This window comes from Sinohyriopsis cumingii, chromosome 12 (assembly GCF_028554795.1).
Source record: "Sinohyriopsis cumingii isolate HCF-2022 chromosome 12, ASM2855479v2, whole genome shotgun sequence".
In the NCBI taxonomy this organism is placed as follows: domain Eukaryota; kingdom Metazoa; phylum Mollusca; class Bivalvia; order Unionida; family Unionidae; genus Sinohyriopsis; species Sinohyriopsis cumingii.
The window spans coordinates 29,592,371-29,614,938 of NC_142972.1; the positions used below are offsets into that span (position 1 = coordinate 29,592,371).

General features: G+C 35.1%; 1 protein-coding gene across 1 annotated transcript in view; it reads right to left on the bottom strand.

The window, feature by feature from the left end:
• Positions 1–1,360: 1,360 nt before the first annotated feature.
• Positions 1,361–22,568, bottom strand: part of LOC149786168 (uncharacterized) — a 50,194-nt gene continuing 28,986 nt past the window's right edge. The window contains exons 8-12 of the mRNA XM_089976521.1: positions 21,291–21,380; positions 14,417–14,628; positions 10,333–10,533; positions 8,760–8,934; positions 1,361–4,182 (exon numbers count right to left, since the gene is read on the bottom strand). Of these exons, the coding sequence (XP_089832647.1) occupies positions 4,067–4,182; positions 8,760–8,934; positions 10,333–10,533; positions 14,417–14,628; positions 21,291–21,380 (794 nt within the window). The 3' untranslated portion in view covers positions 1,361–4,066. The remainder of the gene's footprint in view (positions 4,183–8,759; positions 8,935–10,332; positions 10,534–14,416; positions 14,629–21,290; positions 21,381–22,568) is intronic.

Consider the following 22,568-nt stretch of genomic DNA (forward strand, 5'->3'; position numbering starts at 1 on the left):
CCACTCGTCTTCTGCCAATCAGACCTTTTTTGCAATGAAAGAGGAAAGTCCAAATTTTAAGGAAAAAAGATAAAACTGAACTTAACCAAGGTTTTCTTAAATGTCTCATACCAAATTGATTTCACCCCATGAAATCCTTCAAGGTTACAGCTGTGGCTGTGATTGTCCCCTCAATGATGCTGTAATGATTATCATGTTGAAAGGCCATAGTTGAGACTCTGTTCCCTCAATGGTGGTGTCATGATTATCATGATGAAATACCATAGTTGAGACTGTGATTGTTCCCTCAATGGTGGTGTCATGATTATCATGATGAAAGGCCATAGTTGAGACTGTGACTGTTCCCTCAATGGTGGTGTCATGATTATCATGATGAAATACCATAGTTGAGACTCTGTTCCCTCAATGGTGGTGTCATGATTATCATGATGAAAGGCCATAGTTGAGACTGTGATTGTTCCCTCAATGATGGTGTCACGATTATCATGATGAAAGGCCACAGTTGAGACTGTGATTATTCCCTCAATGATGGTATCATGATTATCATGATGAAAGACCACAGTTGAGACTGTGATTGTTCCCTCAATGGTGGTGTCATGATTATCATGATGAAAGGCCATAGTTGAGACTGTGACTGTTCCCTCAATGGTGGTGTCATGATTAGCATGAAAAGCCATAGCTGAGACTCTGATTGTTCCCTCAATGATGGTATCATGATTATCATGATGAAAGGCCACAGTTGAGACTGTGATTGTTCCCTCAATGGTGGTGTCATGATTATCATGATGAAAGGCTATGGCAAGTTACAAAGCTGTCAATTACATTACATTGTGTGAATTAGAACTTGAATCTGATGCTCATATTGGAAAAGTCATGTAGATGTACATAATATTCAGTTATGCATTTGTACAGAATGTTCACAAACCTGTAGGTGTACAGAATATTCACAAACCTGTAGGTGTACAGAATGTTTATAAATCTGTAGGTATACAGAATGTTCACAAATCAATATGTGTACATCTCTGTAAATGTACATAATGTTCACAAACCTGTAGGTGTATAGAATGTTCACAAATCTGAAAGTATGCAGATTGTTCACAAACCTATAAATTCACAAAATGTTCACAAACCTAGAGATCCTGGGTTCTTCCTCCTCAATTTATACTGGTTGCCATGTATATCCTATTTTGTGCTGAAAAATGGCATTAAACCCTAAAACGACAACAACAACAACAACAACAACAAACCTAGAGATAAATTAATGTAAATTTTCCAAGGAACTGTTGAACAAAGAAGGACCTGGCTTGTAGGGAGAAATAGCCTAAGTAAATATAACAATGAAAGACATGAAGAAATGTGATCCACAAAAATAAATATATTAAAATTGCCATTTTTATCACAACAGAATTTTGAGATTTTTTGTTACCTGAAAACATTTTCGTTTGACTTACACTGGAAATTCCAAGGAATTATGAGATCCTACAAGACAGTAAAATTACTACATTAATTCAAAGTAACACAGATGCAGATCTGCCAGCACATTATAACATGGCAGATCAGGGTCTATGCAGTTTGCAGTTGGACCCAACTAATAAGCAAGTACATACTGTATAAATTACAATTTAGTAATACATATATAAAAAGATACATCTGATGTAAAAACATACATACATACATATGAGCTGATAATGCATACACATACAGGGCATAGCAGGTACAAATAATTACAAGCTAAATATACCAAATTTGAGATATTGTATTTCATGTAACTTTTCGTACACGAAAAAATAATTATCAATTTCAGTGTATGAAAAATTATATGCAAAATAAATAACTATCATTTGGTGGTACTGAACATGTACAAAAAATAATGGGATCCTACCTGACCAAGTTCTACGGAACACAAGCTACACGACAACCTAACGGTACAAACATACAAAGTATACATATATTTTCTGTCTCATTCTGCTCTCAACTCAAGAATCTAATTAAATAAAAATAAAAGCACTCAAAAATGTTTTTTTTGTTATTAGTATATGAGAAAGAGAGAGAGAGGATTATGTCTCAATGTGCAAGCTCGTCTGCATTTAGAGCATATGTAGCTGTTATTATGTGTAATGTTGGCAAAATGATTAAAAGGTGGTTTGAACATGTATTAGTTATTTATATTAATTATGGGTAAATTGTATGCAACAATATGAGTCCACATTGTCAAGAAATTAAGTACAACTTGTATTTTTACAGAAACAATAATCTCATGATCAAATTGCAATAAAAAATAAAGAACTTGAAATCATGTTTTAGTTAATGCACGTGAACCCACGCACACATGTTTGTGTTAGAGAGAGAGATGAAACAAAATTCTGTCAGTGTACAAAACCGTACTTATTCAGGGTGGTTTTTATTTTATAACTTTTGCAAAAAAAACAAAACAATCTATTTTCAGTTACCTGATGATTGTGATAATCCTCATGTATTACAATCCCACTATATTCCATTATCAATAAACACCACTAAATCAATAATTCATTCTTGTATTAATTTTGATCTACACTGTTACAACAACCACATTGCTATGCTGTGTTATTTACACGGTAATTAAACACACTTAGCGCTTTGGATATCCAGCTGAAACCAGACTGAGGGCAAGAATGGACAGAAGAGGTCAAATTAGGAAGGCTGCCAGTAGGGAAATGAGGCTCTGTTGAGGGAAATGAAAATCTGTCAATGTGCTATTAAAGCCATTGTCCATACAGCAGATGTTATAAAGACAAGCATTTATACACATTACTTGTTATTTGAACTCGCCAATAAAGATAAAAGTGGTGTATATCATAGAATAGATTTGCAATAAAATGTTAATTATATCCAAGTCAAAACAGAACAAGCTCTTAAAGGATAGTATGTATATATATATATATATATATATATATATATATATATATATATATATATATATATAATGACTAGGTTTTTATATTTTATGTTTGTATGACTATAATGAAACAATAAAACTAGTTGACCAACAGTCTGTGGTCTTCACTTTAGCATTTAATGAGATGTAATTTTTGTTGGATAAGAAAACATCAAAGAGCTTCCGAACTCATTTTAAAATGCACGTGGTGTTTTGTTACAGTGAGGGACTTAATAAGGAGAATTAACAATATGCTTAAAGGTATGGTCTGTTAAGTCCTTTGTCCATTTGTTAATAAACACAGTAGATATTGTAATGATAATAAGCGAGCTTATGCATATGGGCGTCCGCATGATTTTTTTGCAAGGGCGGGTCAGGATTTTTTGCTGGGGGGGGGGGGCAGTCAGACATGGCTGGGAGAGTTAGTATAGTAAGCAGTCTGAAACTAAAGCTGATATTTACTAAGCATTTTGAACTGAATCTTGTGACATATTTTCAGCTTCATTTGCATTATTAAACTTGTCAGAATTTTTATATCTATCTATATATATATATATAGTATGATTGGGGGGGGGTCATGTGACCCTGATAGCCCATGCTATGGGTGCCGATGCTTATGCATCAATCTCTGTATTTTCTCACCAGCAATTAATTATTAATTTTTGTAAAAATAAAATGGCAATATGGTATTTTTGATCTTTTTTACAAATGTAAATCTTCCTAGTAGAAATTTTATGTTCGATAATTTAATGGATTTTTTTGAAAGATACAAATGATATGTATGAAAAATTATGATACATTTAACTAATTAATATTTTGATAACTGGATTGTGTACGAAAAATTAAAGTGTATAAAAAATAAAAGAAATATGACCAAGTGAGTTTCTCAAGCAAGGGCTAAGAATCTTAACAGAAAGGTGAATCAAAAAAGATTTTCAAAATGCCATTAATGCATCAAAATGAATTATATCCAAGGAATTTTAGTGTTATGCCAGTAATATATAGGCGGGACAAAGGGAAGGAGCTTTCTATATAGAGTAGTCACCCACAGATGCCTTCCCTGGGTACCATATTATATTTCGCTGCAGCAGCCTTTATCACAAATCAAAGACAATAAAATCTATGTGATAGAGAATCTAAGAGTAATTTCTTCTAAAATATTCCTAGAATCCTTGTCCCTGTTATTTGGAACTCTCCTTCTAACACACTGGATGGAACCTTCCTCTGTTGATCTGGCTGCTGGCCTCCAACATATAGTTTCATTTTTCCTGTAAAAAAAGATTCAAAACTGCATAAAGCTTTGTGACATACAGACTTTATTTGATGATAAGACCAGGGCTTGAAACATTTTAAAAAGTGGTGGAAGGGTTTTTCACTTAAACAAGGCCATCTTAAACAGAAATTATCAACAGTTTTGAATGAGCTGAATTATGAACCTATGATAAGTTATGGAGTTACTGTAGGATGTTTGCCACATGTGTACCATAATGTTGTAGCTTATTTTATTTCTGAGCTTCTCCATGTTGGAAAATCAACATTGTTTTAAACAAAGTATATTCTTTACAATAATTGTTGTTGTTGGTGTAGTAGGGTTTAACACCATTTTTCAGCACAAGACAGGCTATACATGGCAGCCAGTATAACTGGTGAGGAAGAACCCTGGAAAACCCTGGGAAGAACCACCGAAACATGAGAAGCTACTGGCAAGCTTTCTCATGTACCAACGTTAGCCAAGCCTGAGACTCGAACCCACACAGACAGCAGTGAGATGGCAAGATCCAGAACAGTGAATGCTTTAGACCACTCGGGGCCCCCTTTACAATAATAATCCATATCATAAAATATTAACTTCTATAAAATGGGAGCAATGGTTCCTTATCCTAAGGTTTCAATAATGATAGAAAAAGTCATGACACAAAAGTAAGAATAAACTTTGTACCAATCACTGAAGACATTTATGTGTAGCAATGTCAGCCATGCCACAAGAAATATTTCAGCTTAAAAATACATGCATTTAACATTTGCCAAGCTTAAAAATACATGCATTTAACATTTGCCAAGCTTAAAAAAACATGCATTTAACATTTGCCAAGCTTAAAAATACATGCATTTAACATTTGCCAAGCTTAAAAATACATGCATTTAACATTTGCCATGCTTTTTCATTGACATATTTACTTAAAACACAAATCTACTTCTGACTCTTCTAAGTTAGATCACAAATGGGATCAAGGCAATTTCTGAGTCATGAGGTCCATTCTTCAGCGACAATAACACAGAGCTCTTCTATTAGTTAGTTTTACATTCATGATGTATGAATCAATCCAAGTCAATTATTGTGAACTTGTTCTATCTGAGGTTCTTCAGTTTTGCATGGCTCCACATGCTTTTTTATAGTTAGCTGCTTAAGATCACCTACATTTGTGTTACTTTCTAGGTAAGAACTGCTAGTTTAATACTTTCAGGGAAAGAGCTGTTATTACTTTCTAGATAAGAACTGCATTTCAATTACATTCTAGGTAAGAACTGCATTTCAATTACATTCTAGGTAAGAACTGTATTTTAATTACTTTGCAGGTAAGATTTGCATTTTAATTACTTTCAAAGTAAGTACTGCATTTTAATTACTTTCTAGGTAAGTAATGCATTTTAATTACTTTCTAGGTAAGTACTGCATTTTTATTATTTTCAAAGTAAGTACTGCAACTTAATTACATTCTATGTAAGAAATGCATTTTAATTACATTCTAGGTAAGAACTGCATTTCAGTTATTTTCTAGGTAAGTGCTGCATTTTAATTGCTTTTTAGGGAAGTACTTAGTCTACTATTTTATTACTTTCTAGGTAAGAACTGCTATTTTAGTTACTTTCTAGGTAAGAAATGCATTTTAATTATTTTCAGGGAAAGAACTGCTATTTTATTACTTTCTAGGTAAGAACTGCATTTTAATTACTTTCTAGGTACCTACTGCATTTTAACTACATTCTAGGTAAGTACTGCATTTTAATTACCTTCTGGAAAAGAACTGTTATTTTATTACTTTCTAGGTAAGAACAGCCTTTTAATTACATTCTAGGTAATTATTGCAATTTAATTACATTCTAGGTAAGTACTGAATTTTAATTACATTCTAGGTAAGTACTGCATTTCAATTATTTTCTAGGTAAGTAATGAATTTTAATTACATTCTAGGTAAGTACTGAATTTTAATTACATTCTAGGTAAGTACTGAATTTTAATTACATTCTAGGTAAGTACTGCATTTCAATTATTTTCTAGGTAAGTACTGAATTTTAATTACATTCTAGGTAAGTACTGAATTTTAATTACATTCTAGGTAAGTATTTAATTTTAATTACATTCTAGGTAAGTACTGAATTTTAATTACATTCTAGCTAAGTACTGCAATTTAATTACTTTCTAGGGAAGTACTACTATTTTATTACTTTCTAGGTAAGAACTGCTATTTTAATTAGTTTCTAGGTAAGAACTGTATTTTAATTACTTTCAAAGTAAATACAGCATTTTAATTACTTCCTAGGTAAGAACTGCATTTTAATTACTTTCTAGAAAAGTACTGCATTTGAATTATATTCTAGGTAAGAACTGCATTTCAGTTATTTTCTAGGAAAGTGCTGCATTTTAATTGCTTTCTAGAAAAGTACTACTATTTTATTACTTTCTAGGTAAGAACTGTTATTTTAATTACTTTATAGGTAAGAACTGCATTTTAATTACTTTCTAGGTAAGAACTGCATTTCAATTACTTTCTAGGTAAGTAATGCATTTTAATTACATTCTAGGTAAATACTGCAATTCGATTACATTCTAGGTAAGTACTGTATTTTAATTATTTTCTGGGTAAGTACTGCATTTTAATTAATAACTTTCAGGGAAAGAACTGTTATTTTATTACTTTCTAGGTAAGAACTGCATTTAATTACTTTCTAGGTAAGTACTGCATTTTAATTATTTTCTAGGTAAGGACTGCATTTTAATTACATTCTAGGTAAGTACTGCAATTCGATTACATTCTAGGTAAGTACTGTATTTTAATTATTTTCTGGGTAAGTACTGCATTTTAATTAATAACTTTCAGGGAAAGAACTGTTATTTTATTACTTTCTAGGTAAGAACTGCATTTTAATTACATTCTAGGCAAGTACTGCATTTTAATTACATTCTGGGTAAGAACTGCACTTTAATTACATTCTACATAAGTACTGCATTTTAATTACATTCTAGGCAAGTCCTGCATTTTAATTACATTTCAGGTAAGTGCTAAATTTTAATTACTTCCTAGGGAAGTACTACTATTTTATTACTTTCTAGGTAGAAACTGATATTTTAATTACTTTCTAGGTGAGAATTGTATTTAAATTACTTTCTAGGTAAGAAATGCATTTTAATTACTTTCAAAGTAAGTACTGCATTTTAATTACTTCTAAGTAAGAACTGCATTTTAATTACAGTCTAGGTAAGTACTGTATTTCAATGACTTTCTAGGTAGAAACTGCATTTTAATAACATTCTATGTAAGAACTGCATTTCAGTTATTTTCTAGGTAAGTGCTACATTTTAATTGCTTTCTAGGGAAGTACTACTATTTTATTACTTTTGAGGTAAGATCTGCTATTGTAATTACTTTCTTGGTAAGAACTGCATTTTAATTACTTTCAAAGTAAGTGCTGCATTTTAATTGCTTTCTAGGTAAAAACTGCATTTTAATTACTTTCTAGGTGAGTAATGCATTTTAATTACATTCTAGGTAAATACTGCATTTCAATTACTTTTAGGGAAAGAACTGTTCTTTTATTACTTTCTAGGTAAGAACTGCATTTTAAGTACTTTCAAGGTAAGTAGTGCATTTTAATTTTTTTGTAGGTAAGTACTGCCTTTTAATTACATTCTAGGTAAGTACTGCAATTTGATTACATTCTTAGGTGAGTACTGCTATTTTAATTACTTTCTAGTTAAGTACTCTATTTTACTTACTTTCCAGGTAAGAACTGCACTGTATTACTTTCTAGGTAAGTACTGCTATTTTAATTACTTTCTAGTTAAGTATTTCATTGTATTACTTTCTAGGTAAGTACTGCTATTTTAATTACTTGCAAGGAAAGTATTTCATTTTAATTATTTTCTAGGAAAGTACTACATTTTATTTACTTTCCAGGTAATTACTGCATTTTAATTAATTTCCAGGTAATTACTGCATTTTAAATTCAAGTCTGCAAAATGAACAGTTTGAGAGGGAAAATAACCTGATTAAAACTGAGCTTTTGCAGACATATTCCAATTTCAATCCTCATTATTCCTTTCAGCCAATATTAAATTATGAATGCCTGATAAAACTCGTATCTTTTTTATATAAGGAAACTTTTCCTAATACATTGCCATGAACTATCTCCTAGAGGCCCCTCTCAAGAATTCCACGCCTTTTATAAGGCCATATTAAATGGTATCAAAATAGCCTATTTGTAAATTTTTTTATTAATCTTATCTGAAGCCATCCTCTATGTAAAGCCATACTAGCAGTGCAAAAGGTGGTCTTTTAAGAGGAAGACCACTGTACCTTTCATATGTAGCTATAAGGACAGGTGTGCACAACTAGTGACAACAAAGACAATACAAAATTAATCTGGTTCTGCGACCAATTCAATCAAAACATTGACCTATTCATTATGAGACTACAAACAAGATAACTGTGGCTTCTTTGGAAAAAGACAACTTGCCAAACTTTATCACCCACAACATGAATTGGGTGGCTCCCAACTCCCCTTTCCCCATATCAATAAAGTGACTCAGTTACTTAAGTCTAACTTTTGACTTTGTGAGACTAACCTGGTTCTACAACAAATCCATTAGAATCTGTCCATACAGCCATGCTGTCAGGGGAGATAACAAACTGAAAATTAATTGTGGCTCCTTTGGACACTGAAAACCTGTCAAACCATACCAGCTGTAGCTGAGGCATTTCTTCTTTTGTATCCAGCCATTTGATGTACACCTGCACCACCTGAAATACAACATATTAATGTATACATCTTTTGAGTGGTCAGTTCAATAGTAACACCCCCAGTGTCAACTTTTGTGTCTGAAGGCCCTATTCCAAGTTCTGGCACATGTAAGAGTCAGTGATTGCTAGTGTCAGGAATCACATAAAATGTACAGATCAATGATTGGTTTGTCAAAACTGAACAAACACAGAGTTTAATATGCTGAGATATTTTCTACATTTTCAAAGGGCACTGTCATTTATGCATACAAGTAGCTTGTATCCCATTAAGCAAAACAATTTACTGGCACATTTATTATCAGCCATATTGTTCTGGTACAGGGGTAACCGCTGTACTATCAATGGAAGGCTAAATTATCTGCAAGCTATTATTCAAATATTTTACTCTTCCGTGAATATTTTATTCCAAACAGTCAAAGAGTTAAAAAGAGAAAATATGACAGTTTATATCTGATTAAGGGATCATCACATATGAATCCTTTGTCATTCAACTTTTCAACCCAATAATTGATTATTTTGATTTATCATCAGAATCCTCATGATTGCCTATCATATGGCATAAACCCTAGTTGAGTACCAGGTGAGATATGTTGCCCTATGCACAATTGTTCTTTCTACTTTCATTCTGCATAATACAGTGGTTAAGCCAACCAGTTTACACACATACTATTCTGGGTTTATCCCTTAGGTTTGCATACATCACACATATATGGTTCTGAGTTTATCACTTTGGCTTGCATATGTCACACATATATGGTTCTGAGTTTATCCCTTAGGCTTGCATATGTTACACATGTATGGTTCTGGGTTTATCCCTTAGGCTTGCATATGTCACACATATATGGTTCTGGGTTTATCCCTTAGACTTGCATATGTCATGCCATGTATTATTGCTTATCCATGCTATATGTGCATCTCAAAGTACTCTAGTTTACTCCACCTTGAACACAACAGCATAATATTATGTCTGTGCCTCTCTAGGTACTCAAGTTTCCTCCACCTCAAATACAACAACATGAAATCACATGTCTCTGCCTCTTTAGGTACTAAAGTTTACTCCACCTCAAACATAATGACATAACATCATGTCTGTGCCTCTGCAGGTACTCAAGTTTCCTCCACCTCAAATACAACAGCAAGAAACTGTGTATCTCTGCCTCTCTAGGTACTCAAGTTTACTCCACCTCAAACATGACAACATAACATCATGTCTGTGCCTCTGTAGGTACTCAAGTTACCTCCACCTCAAACACAACAGCATGAAATCACACATCTCTGCCTCTCTATGTACTCAGTTTTCTCCACCATGAACTAAACTGCATCACATCACATTTGCTCATGTAAACTTTTGAGACTTTTCTCTAAACTGAAATATCCGATTTAATTAAACATGGATACCTCGTCCCCATCATATTGTCCTGTGTTTGTAACCTGTGCCTGAACAGTCAGTGGATCCCCAGCCTTGATCTGTGACATGAAGGTCAGATTGGAGTACTGGAATGTTGTGTAGGACAATCCATATCCAAATGGATAGAGTGGATTCCCTGTGAAATATCTGTAGGTTCTTTCTTTCATGGAGTAGTCTGTCATTACAGGAATCTATAAAAAGGAAAAGCAAGACATAAGTATATCTTCTTGTAAGGGTACAAGATTTGTTAGATCCATGATTTAATTAGTCCTATCTGTATTAGAGCTACCCATATTGATATATCATTTCTCCCACTATAAGATAATGGGCATTTACTTAATTAGTGCTGGTCTTAGTATCAGAAACATACAGTAAAAGGTCAAAGACCTGTATTCTCAGTTTAACTCAAGGAATATTACTTGAACTAAATATCAAGGATAATACAACACTTTGGTTTTAAACCCAATACCTGTCTTTAAGATTAAGACTAAGGTCCTGCATTTCAGTTTAAGTCAGTGAACAGTACTTGAACTCAACATCAAAAGTACTATTTCACAATATCTTCTTTAACTTGGTGGAAACATTTATTTCCTAGTAAGGTTCCCACAAATTACTGGAATCAAAATGTCCAGACCAAAGTAAAATATGTTTGTTAAAAAATACTTACCCAATCATCTTTCCTTAGAAGTACCACCACTACCTCATAAGTCCAGCCCTCCTAGATACTACCTGTAGCTAAAGGGCCCTAAAAGTTGTCTGCCGACCCATGTGGTGGTCAGGCAGAGTGATCTCCTCTTACCAACAGGACTAGGTGGCAATTAGTAAGGATATACCAGTTATTATTGGAGCGGAAGGTATGCTCCCTATGGATGTAACTGCAGGGAAGCTGGGAGGGTGTATGTGTATTATGATTGGGTAAGTATTTCAAAGAAACATTTTTAATATAAAAAATTGGTTTCTTCTTTGAATACATTACCTAGTCATAATACCTTAGGAGAATAGGAAACAGGCAGAGGGAGGTACATCCCCTTACCCCAGAGATACTATCTCTGGTCCCCTAAGATATTGAGACAGCTTCCAGGTAACCCAACTAGATTCAACTCCATCTGTCAGGGCGTGGCTTCATAAATGGAGAAATGTTACCCCCGCAAATGAAGCAGAATGAAAGAAGCTGCATCTTTAAGAAGCTGTCAATCAACCTGGAAGTGTGACCTATTGGGCTGTGGAGATAGGTCCTCTCAGATCAAATCAGGCCCATTGGGATGAGAGATCTCAAAGATAAAAGCTAGAGAATGTGGACTCTGATCTCCATCCCACAGCCTGAATGATGTCGGTTAGAGAACAGTTTCATTCGAATGCTTTGGCTGGTCTCATCAGCTTGTCATGGAAGAAATATTGCCATTAAAGTTGTCCTCCACCTCCCCTACAACCAACCCGATAGAAACTACCCAATAGCCTACAACCAACACTATAGAACCAACCCTATACCCTATAACCAACCTCTATAGAACCAACTCTATACCCTACAACCAACCCTATACCCTATAACCAGCCCTATAAACCTACCCTATACCCAACAACCAACCCTATAGAACCTACCCTATACCCTACAACCAACCTGACCAAACCTTTTATTTACATACAACCAACACTACAGAATCTTTTAACATTTTTATTTGAAAAATCATTTCTCTAAGAATACTTACCCAATCACATTACATTAGGTATAAAATCCTGCTACCTATCAAATGTGTAAGAGTAAATCAAAAAGACATGTATACAATTTATGTGATGATGAAATAGCTTGAAATTGCTATTTCATATTTAAACATATACCTTTGTTCAAATAAAGCAAAATAACTATCATGGACCATACTCACCTTTGGTGCAACAAATATAGAAAAAATAGAAATTCCTTACTTAAAGGACTATCATTCAGCTTTTTTTCATAAACTACAGGACAATTAAATCACCTTATTTTAATAAAATATTGGGCAATTATTTGGACACACTATTTTTTTTCAAATATAAGAAAGAAAAACATACACCAAAGCACTAACACAAGATGACAAATGTCTCTTAACCCATTTCCAAATGCCTCCCTGCCCAAAAAATTGTGACATTATACATAACATTTGAATAGACAAATGAATGAACACATGGGTGTGTGTGTGTGTGTGTGATATAGCCTTTTAACGTAGCTTTAAAAAAAAAATCCGTCACATCACTACGATGTCTGTAGTGTGGCAGTTTAGAGTGATGTCAGGCACTGAGGCATCATGACACCGACATGTAGCATCGTGTCCCACCCAAGCACTTTACCCTGACAGCAGGAAAACCAGTTATAACACTAACCTCTTAATGCTGAGCGCCTAGCGAGGCAGCTGTTAGTACCATTTGTTATGACTATGCCAGGCTTCAAACCCACAACCTCCTGCATCGAAGGCAGACGCTCTAACCACTAGGCCACTGGAGTGGTCGGATGAACACATGGATGTATGGACAGATAGATGGATAGACAAATGGATGGACAGATGGATGTATGAAATGATGGATTTATGGACAGACAGATGGATAGACAGATGTATATATGTACCATTGGATGAACAGACGGATGTATGGACAGAGAGATGAATGTGCAGAAGGATGAAAAGGCAAATGGATGAAAAGATGGATGTATGAACATATGGATGAACAATGAATTATGGACAGATGGATGAATGGACAGCTGGATGGACTGAAGGATGAATGGATATACATAGCTGCCAACCTTCCAGGCTCACAATTAGTGAAAATAGGGATAAAAAGTCGTGAATTTGGACAAGAATTCGTGAAAAATACCATGACAATAACTCCATCCACTCTGACCGTCAATACTACACTATATCAAGTTCGCAATATAAAACTAAAACACTACATATATGCAGAAAGATTTATTTATCAAGACATGATACTGTGGCAGACTTGAACTTCCTCAACTGCTTGATCGTAAATTTGTTTTCTAAACAGTTCAGACTTCTTGCCGGCTGGTTGATCTTGGCGACTAAAATTACTGACAAATCTTCTGCAGCTAAGGAGGCCCTAAAGTCTTATTTTTCCTCACCAGAGAAAATACACTTTCGCTGTCACTGTTGCTGTGAGGAATGCACAGGAGCTGCAGCACTTTTGGTCCTTCCACAGGAAAATTTGGAATCGATTTTCGAGTCCGGCAACATTTGTCAGAACAAATGTTTAGCATGGTCTCCAGCTGATAAAGGTAGATTGTGTTCGACAAGAAAACTAAAATATTCCGGAGCTGAAATCTGCGAATTTTTAATTTTCCCAACTTCTACGTGTTTTTTTGCAACCGACGTACTTTCTCACATCGTCTCTGCAACGGCACACTGAGTGCAAAAAGCATGATGAATATCAATGTTTAATGGCAGAATGCATGGCCAATTTTTGATATATTCCAAATTAAACTTCACTTTTTTTCTTGGTGGTGAAGATATTTTCTAAATCGTACACGAGATGCTGAACTCAAATCAGTGTTGGTGACGCATGCACGGAGCAAAATTCCGGTTAGACCCCAGTTTCTCTCAAAAGCATTTGTAAAACTACTCTTATACATATAGATTAAAATAGGCTAAAATGCTTGCTACCGGGCCAACTGTACTAATCGGCTGTAGATCTACTAATATCGCGACCAGCAGTACCGGACCGTTTCGGCAACTGCGAATATCACGACTAGCACTTAACGGGAAATCGGTTATTTTATTAAAGATTTAAAATAATTGAGGATTGGAGAATTCGTGAATTTTTGGATTGCGGCGTGAATCCGTGAATCGCTGAAAAAGTCGTGAAATTCACACCAAATTCGTGAGGATTGGCAGCTATGGATATATGAATGAATGAATGGACATGAATGAATGAATGAATGAATGAATGAATGAATGATGGAGGATGTATGGACAGGACTAAATCAGAATAGAAATCTTTGGGGATAAAAACAACTCAATAAATTAACTAAGTGTAAACAAACCTTTTTTATAAGAAAGGATGGAGTTTGTCCATTATCAATTTATGGGTACAAACCTGATCAGCAGTCCTGTACCAGGTAAATGGCAGTCTGGCAGCAGGGTTGGCTCCAGTCCCTGTGTTGGTCAGGACATTATACAGGGCCTCTCCTGCTGACTGGGCTGGGAAGAAACACTCCAATATGGCAGGTATTTGTGGATTAGGGTCATACAAAGTGATATTTACTGGACCAGAATTGAACAAGACCAAAATTATTGGTATTCCGAAACCTGAAATATTAAAATACATAAGTATTGACATCTTACTATTAAGTAATACAGAAAGGTTACTGATAAAATGGTCATGTATTGAGGAAGAGATCTTTCAAACAGGACCAATCAAATCTAATCATTCAAGATTTGCTTGTCTTGCATAAGAGCTCTAAAATGTCAAGTACAATCTATTAGTAATGACAGTGACAGGCAATGGTATTTCTGAACACTCTGTAATCTATTAGTAATGACAGTGACAGGCATTGGTAATTCTGAACACTTTGTAATCTATTAGTAATGACAGTGACAGGCAATGGTATTTCTGAACACTTTGTAATCTATTAGTAATGACACTGACATGCATTGGTATTTCTGAATACTTTGTAATCTATTAGTAATGACAGTGACAGGCATTGCCATTTCTGAACACTTTGTATTCTATTAGTAATGACAGTGACATGCACTGGTATTTCTGAACAGTGTAATCTATTAGTAATGACAGTGACAGGCATTGGTATTTCTGAATACTTTGTATTCTATTAGTAATGACAGTGACAGGCACTGGCATTTTGGAACACTATGTATTCATCTTTTCTTTCATAGTTAATAAACTGACAAATGGATAAGACTGTATAACTACTGGATAACAGTGTTTAAACTGACAAGTGAACAAGAATGTATAAGTACTGTATAGCAGTATGTAATTTAAGAAGTGAACAGGAGTGTGTAAGTACTGTATAGCAGTGTGTAATTTAAGAAGTGAACAGGAGTGTATAAGTACTGTATAGCAGTGTGTAATTTAAGAAGTGAACAGGAGTGTATAAGTACTGTATAGCAGTGTGTAATTTAAGAAGTGAACAGGAGTGTGTAAGTACTGTATAGCAGTGTGTAATTTAAGAAGTGAACAGAAGTGTATAAGTACTGTATAGCAGTGTGTAATTTAAGAAGTGAACAGGAGTGTGTAAGTACTGTATAGCAGTGTGTAATTTAAGAAGTGAACAGGAGTGTGTAAGTACTGTATAGCAGTGTGTAATTTAAGAAGTGAACAGGAGTGTATAAGTACTGTATAGCAGTGTGTAATTTAAGAAGTGAACAGGAGTGTGTAAGTACTGTATAGCAGTGTGTAATTTAAGAAGTAAACATGAGTGTATAACTACTTTACCCATTTAATCTTACATGGCCGATCTGGCATTCCATATCATACACTCCACATCATACACCTAAACTTTCCGCATCACACACTCAGCCTGGAACTACTTTACAAGTTAAAATATTATATAAATTCCACTTACAAAATATCAGGAATGATTTATTGCTACAGTTTAAATTATTCATAAATGCCAACACACAATTGTAATTATAAGAAATGCAGTTATATTTGGTGAAAATGTCTGCTTTTGCTGTTGGGGATAATGGGAAAGTACTGGTAGTGATAGGTGGTTTATGTGCATTTCACAGAATGTTTGACAATGAGTTCTCAGATGAAGCTGGTATGTAAAGTCACATTATATATGAGAGAGAGAGACAGAGACAGAGACAGAGGGAGTGAGAATATTGCCAGACAAAGTAAGATAATAACTGGAAAAACTAAACTAGCAAGCAGTTTTGGAAGGTTTATAGGACCCAAACCAGCAACCATTAACTGCTTTAACTGCCACACCACCAAAGATCTACACCACGTATTCAATATATGCCCAAAATATCAACCCGCTAGGAAAATAAAAAAAACCAAAAAGAGATTGGATCACCATACACACACCCAGAGTTACTTATGGACTCTAATAAAAATAAACAATCAGCATATAAAAATATAAATAAATTCATAGACTCAGCAGGACTTAGGAACAAAATATAATTACTATCCCACAAAACCAAAAGACCCAGTAACTAGCTAAATAAATTTAGAAGCCCCCACATAAAAACCCATAACATACCATTAAATTTTATAAAAATATTAATAAATAATTCACTTACGAAGCACCTATCAAAAACTAAGGAAACCACAAAATCGGATGTCCTAGATGTCCTTAACGAACCGAGTAATCAGCTAGGAATCCAGTCCTAGATGTCCTTAACGAACCGTGTAATTGGCTAGGACTCCGCTAAATAAAGTATAAATAACATTCAATCTCTAAAAACATTAATAAATAAATAACTTAAAGAGGCAATATCTAAAAACTTATAAATAATATAACGTAGGAAGCACACCCTAAACACCTCGACTAGTAATACCATAATAACCTTGAAAATCTCTCTTCATACATGAATTCTACTAACAACCTCTATAAACAGCATAGAACAACCCCCTCTTTTTAGAACATTTTGAAAAAGAAAATAAAAACGCAAGAAACACCAGGCAAATGCAACAAGAAACCAGCGATGTGAAGCAACAAGGACCGTTCCCGAGCTCTCCTTCCCACTAATGACAGCCAACCATTCAACTGTAAGGGACCTTTATGGACCCACATATTGAAACCAAACTATCAGGGTTCCTTGAACCCATAAAAGCCTGGGGGAGGTGGCACCATTCCCTTCCCCAGAAACAACTAGCAGGCTGTGGTGCACTCAGAAAAAAGTGGCATGTGCACAATTGTGCGCATGCCACTATAATTAAACTCAACAACAAAAGTAAGGACGACTCATGGAGTCATGTTAAAGATTCATGGCATGCTTAGAAATGACCCACCTTCCAACAAAAATTTTACCACATGTTTAATTCCCAAGAGACATTCCATAATGTAAATCGTCTAAAATATCAAACATAGCTAAAATCCATTGCATCTTCAGAGTTTCAAAACTATGGTCTGCAAAATTATATTTAGTTATGGCGCATGTTTAAGTGGAAACTTGTAATTTGCCCTTCAGAATTAGAGGAATCAAATTTCTTAAATATGAGGATAAAACTAACATACAATTGCAACATAAAGGCTGATGTACCACCGAGAGCAGCAGCTGTTTTGATTGTAACTTAAATTAAAAGTATTACTTCCATTATGTAGTGTTAGCGATATGTAAGAGCTGAGTACATTTTAGAGTAATGTAAGAGCTGTGTACATTTTAGAGTGATATGTAAGAGCTGTGTACATTTTAGAGTGATATGTAAGAGCTGTGTACATTTTAGAGTGATATGTAAGAGCTGTGTACATTTTAGAGCGATATGCAAGCAAATCTTGACAGTACAGTGTTAGTGATATGTTCTGACTGTTTCATAATGTCATCACTTTTTCTGACAACAGATTGTGTCACTGAAATAAACCATGCATGTTATACTTGACAACAGAATGTACTGCTGAAATGATATATATCCCTGCATATTAACTTAGAAAACAGATTATATCACTGAAATGATATATATCCCTGCATATTAACTTAGAAAACAGAATATATCACTGAAATGATATATATCCCTGCATATTAACTTAAACAGAATATATCACTGAAATGATATATATCCCTGCATATTAACTTAGAAAACAGAATATATCACTGAAATGATATATATCCCTGCATATTAACTTAGAAAACAGAATATATCACAGAAATGATATATATCCCTGCATATTAACTTAAACAGAATATATCACTGAAATGATATATATCCCTGCATATTAACTTAGAAAACAGAATATATCACAGAAATGATATATATCCCTGCATATTATCTTAGAAAACAGAATATGCCACTGAAATGATATATATCCAAGCATATTAACTTAGAAAACAGAATATATCACTGAAATGATATATATCCCTGCATATTAACTTAGAAAACAGAATGTACCACTGAAATGATATATATCTATGCATATTATCTAACATCTGAAAATCTTAAAGGTATTCAATATTTATCTTTAAAAATGCTCAACTGATCTCAACCCTAAATGCCAAACATGGCAAGGATTGCCCCAAATAAGCAAAATGAGTCAAATGAATTTGAATGGTTCTGGAATTTATAGAAAATATGTCTTAAGTTTTACTTTTCGGATGGAATAGACATTTGCAAAATGACTTTAGCTACAAGATGACTTGTTATCATGGTAATGCATAGTCTTCATGTCTTTCATGCCACTTATACAGGTCTACCATCAATCATAACAATATGACAGTTTCCTATAAAATGTACTACCACTCATGAGTACCATCTCATATCTACATTAGTCAGGACTGGCACTCATGAGTACCACCTTATAACTACACCAGTCAAGACTGGCACTTATTTGTACCATCTTGTAACTACATTAGTCAGGACTGGCACTCATGAGTACCACCTTATAACTACACTAGTCAAGACTGGCACTTATTTGTACCATCTTGTAACTACATTAATCAGGACAAGCACTCAAGAGTACCACCTTATACCTACATTGGTCAGGACTGGCACTCATGAGTACCACCTTATAACTACACTAGTCAAGACTGGCACTTATTTGTACCATCTCGTAACTACATTAGTCAGGACTGGCACTCATGAGTACCACCTTATAACTACACTAGTCAAGAATGGCACTTATTTGTACCATCTTGTAACTACATTAATCAGGACAAGCACTCAAGAGTACCACCTTATAACTACATTGGTCAGGACTGGCACTCATGAGTACCACCTTATAACTACACTAGTCAAGACTGGCACTTACTTGTACCATCTTGTAACTACATTAATCAGGACAAGCACTCAAGAGTACCACCTTCTAACTACATTGGTCAGGACTGGCACTCATGAGTACCACCTTATAACTACAATAGTCAAGACTATCACTTATTTGTACCATCTCATAACTACATTAGTCAGGACTGGCACTCATGAGTACCACCTTATAACTACACTAGTCAAGACTGGCACTTATTTGTACCATCTCGTAACTACATTAATCAGGACAAGCACTCAAGAGTACCACCTTCTAACTACATTGGTCAGGACTGGCACTCATGAGTACCACCTTATAACTACACTAGTCAAGACTGGCACTTATTTGTACCACCTTCTAACTACATTGGTCAGGACTGGCACTCATGAGTACCACCTTATAACTACACTAGTCAAGACTGGCACTTATTTGTACCATCTCGCAACTACATTAATCAGGACAAGCACTCAAGAGTACCACCTTCTAACTACATTAGTCAGGACTGGCACTCATGAGTACCAACTTATAACTACACTAGTCAAGACTGGCACTTATTTGTACCATCTCGTAACTACATTAATCAGGACAAGCACTCAAGAGTACCACCTTCTAACTACATTGGTCAGGACTGGCACTCATGAGTACCACCTTATAACTACACTAGTCAAGACTGGCACTTATCTGTACCACCTTCTAACTACATTGGTCAGGACTGGCACTCATGAGTACCACCTTATAACTACACTAGTCAAGACTGGCACTTATTTGTACCATCTTGTAATTACATTAATCAGGACAAGCACTCATGAGTACCACCTTATAACTACACTAGTCAAGACTGGCACTTATTTGTACCATCTCGTAACTACATTAATCAGGACAAGCACTCAAGAGTACCACCTTCTAACTACATTGGTCAGGACTGGCACTCATGAGTACCACCTTATAACTACACTAGTCAAGACTGGCACTTATTTGTACCATCTTGTAACTACATTAATCAGGACAAGCACTCAAGAGTACCACCTTATAACTACATTGGTCAGGACTGGCACTCATGAGTACCACCTTATAACTACACCAGTCAAGACTGGCACTTATTTGTACCATCTCATAACTGCATTAATCAGGACAAGCACTCAGGAGTACCACCTTATAACTACATTGGTCAGGACTGGCGCTCATGAGTACCACCTTATAACTACAATAGTCAAGACTATCACTTATTTGTACCATCTTGTAACTACATTAATCAGGACAAGCACTCATGAGTACCACCTTATAACTACACTAGTCAAGACTGGCACTTATTTGTACCATCTCGTAACTACATTAGTCAGGACTGGCACTCATGAGTACCACCTTATAACTACACTAGTCAAGACTGGCACTTATTTGTACCATCTTGTAACTACATTAATCAGGACAAGCACTCAAGAGTACCACCTTATAACTACATTGGTCAGGACTGGCACTCATGAGTACCACCTTATAACTACATTAGTCAAGACTGGCACTTATTTGTACCATCTTGTAACTACATTAATCAGGACAAGCACTCAAGAGTACCACCTTATAACTACATTGGTCAGGACTGGCACTCATGAGTACCACCTTATAACTACAATAGTCAAGACTATCACTTATTTGTACCAACTCGTAACTACATTAGTCAGGACTGGCACTCATGAGTACCACCTTATAACTACACTAGTCAAGACTGGCACTTATTTGTACCATCTCGTAACTACATTAATCAGGACAAGCACTCAAGAGTACCACCTTATAACTACATTGGTCAGGACTGGCACTCATGAGTACCACCTTATCACTACAATAGTCAAGACTGGCACTTACTTGTACCATCTTGTAACTACATTAATCAGGACAAGCACTCAAGAGTACCACCTTCTAACTACATTGGTCAGGACAAGCACTCAAGAGTACCACCTTGTAACTACATTGGTCAGGACTAGCACTCATGAGAACCACCTCATAACTACATTAGTCATGACTGGCAAGAAAAGAATGTAATGTTATTGGTTATCTTACCATATTTCATGGCATCCTCTAGCAGACGTGTCTGGTTGGTAGGAAGATCCATGGTGGACCTGTCATTATTTTCAGCTTCTAACTCCTGACCTGTAAGGCCATTAAAAGAGGAATCACATTATTCTCATCAAAATTCATTCCTGTTATAAGGGATCTTCATGCAACATTCAAATTTACATCTATGTTCATCAAACTTCCATGCCAGAAGCTGCTTGCAATGATTGCATTATGTTATTAATCTAGTTTCCTAAATTTCATCCCAAACGTATCTATAGACTTTGCAGTGTTTATATATACTGTTTCTTCTAAGACTCTGCCATGACATAAAGAATAACAAAGGGACAATACCAGAAAACAGGTCAGTGTGGCATTTATTCATGAGAATGCCAGGGAACAGGTCACAATGTGACATTTATAAGTGAGAATATCATGTAACAGACTACAGTGAGGCATTTATAGGTGAGATAACGCCAGGTAACAGACTATGGTGAGGCATTTATAGGTGAGATAATGCCAGGTAACAGACTATGGTGAGGCATTTATAGGTGAGAATGCCAGGTAACAGACTGCAGAGGCATAATTATTTGAGAATGATAGGTAACAGACTTCAGTGTAGTATTTGTAGGTGAAAATGCTAGGCAAGAGACCACAGTGTGGCAATATTTATGACATGAAACATGAAGCCACTAAATGCTCTTGCACTATGTAGCAATGAACAATAAAGCACAAAAGAGGTATTTTATTTCCTGTACAGATAGAAATACATGGATTTAATGCATTTTACTAAAAAGAGTCATGTAAGTGAAAAAAACCTCTTAACTGACCAGTCTACACTAGAAACAAAAGTCAAGCAGACACAGATAAACACAAACGTTTTAAAGACGCCTACAAGGTGGTCATCAATCTTTTATGAACAAAATACCTGTTACAGTGAGGACCTTTACTGAAGATCTATCATCATCATTACTGTCAACACAAGTGGAGTAATTATTACACAACTCTCATGATGGCTGTTATGAAAATCATAAAGGAATGACCTATCAGAGTTGCATGAAATATTTCAGTAAAGATGTAAAAACATTCCTCTCCAAGACAGACAATACTGATTTGTGTTTCCTGGACAGCATGAGCTATAAGTGAAGGGCACATATATCAAATACTTACTGCCCATGTAATTTATTACTCTTATTATGCCTTAATGCCCATATATTACCCATGTATTACCCTTATTATGCCTTACTGCCACTGTATTACCCTTATTATGCCATACTACCCTCA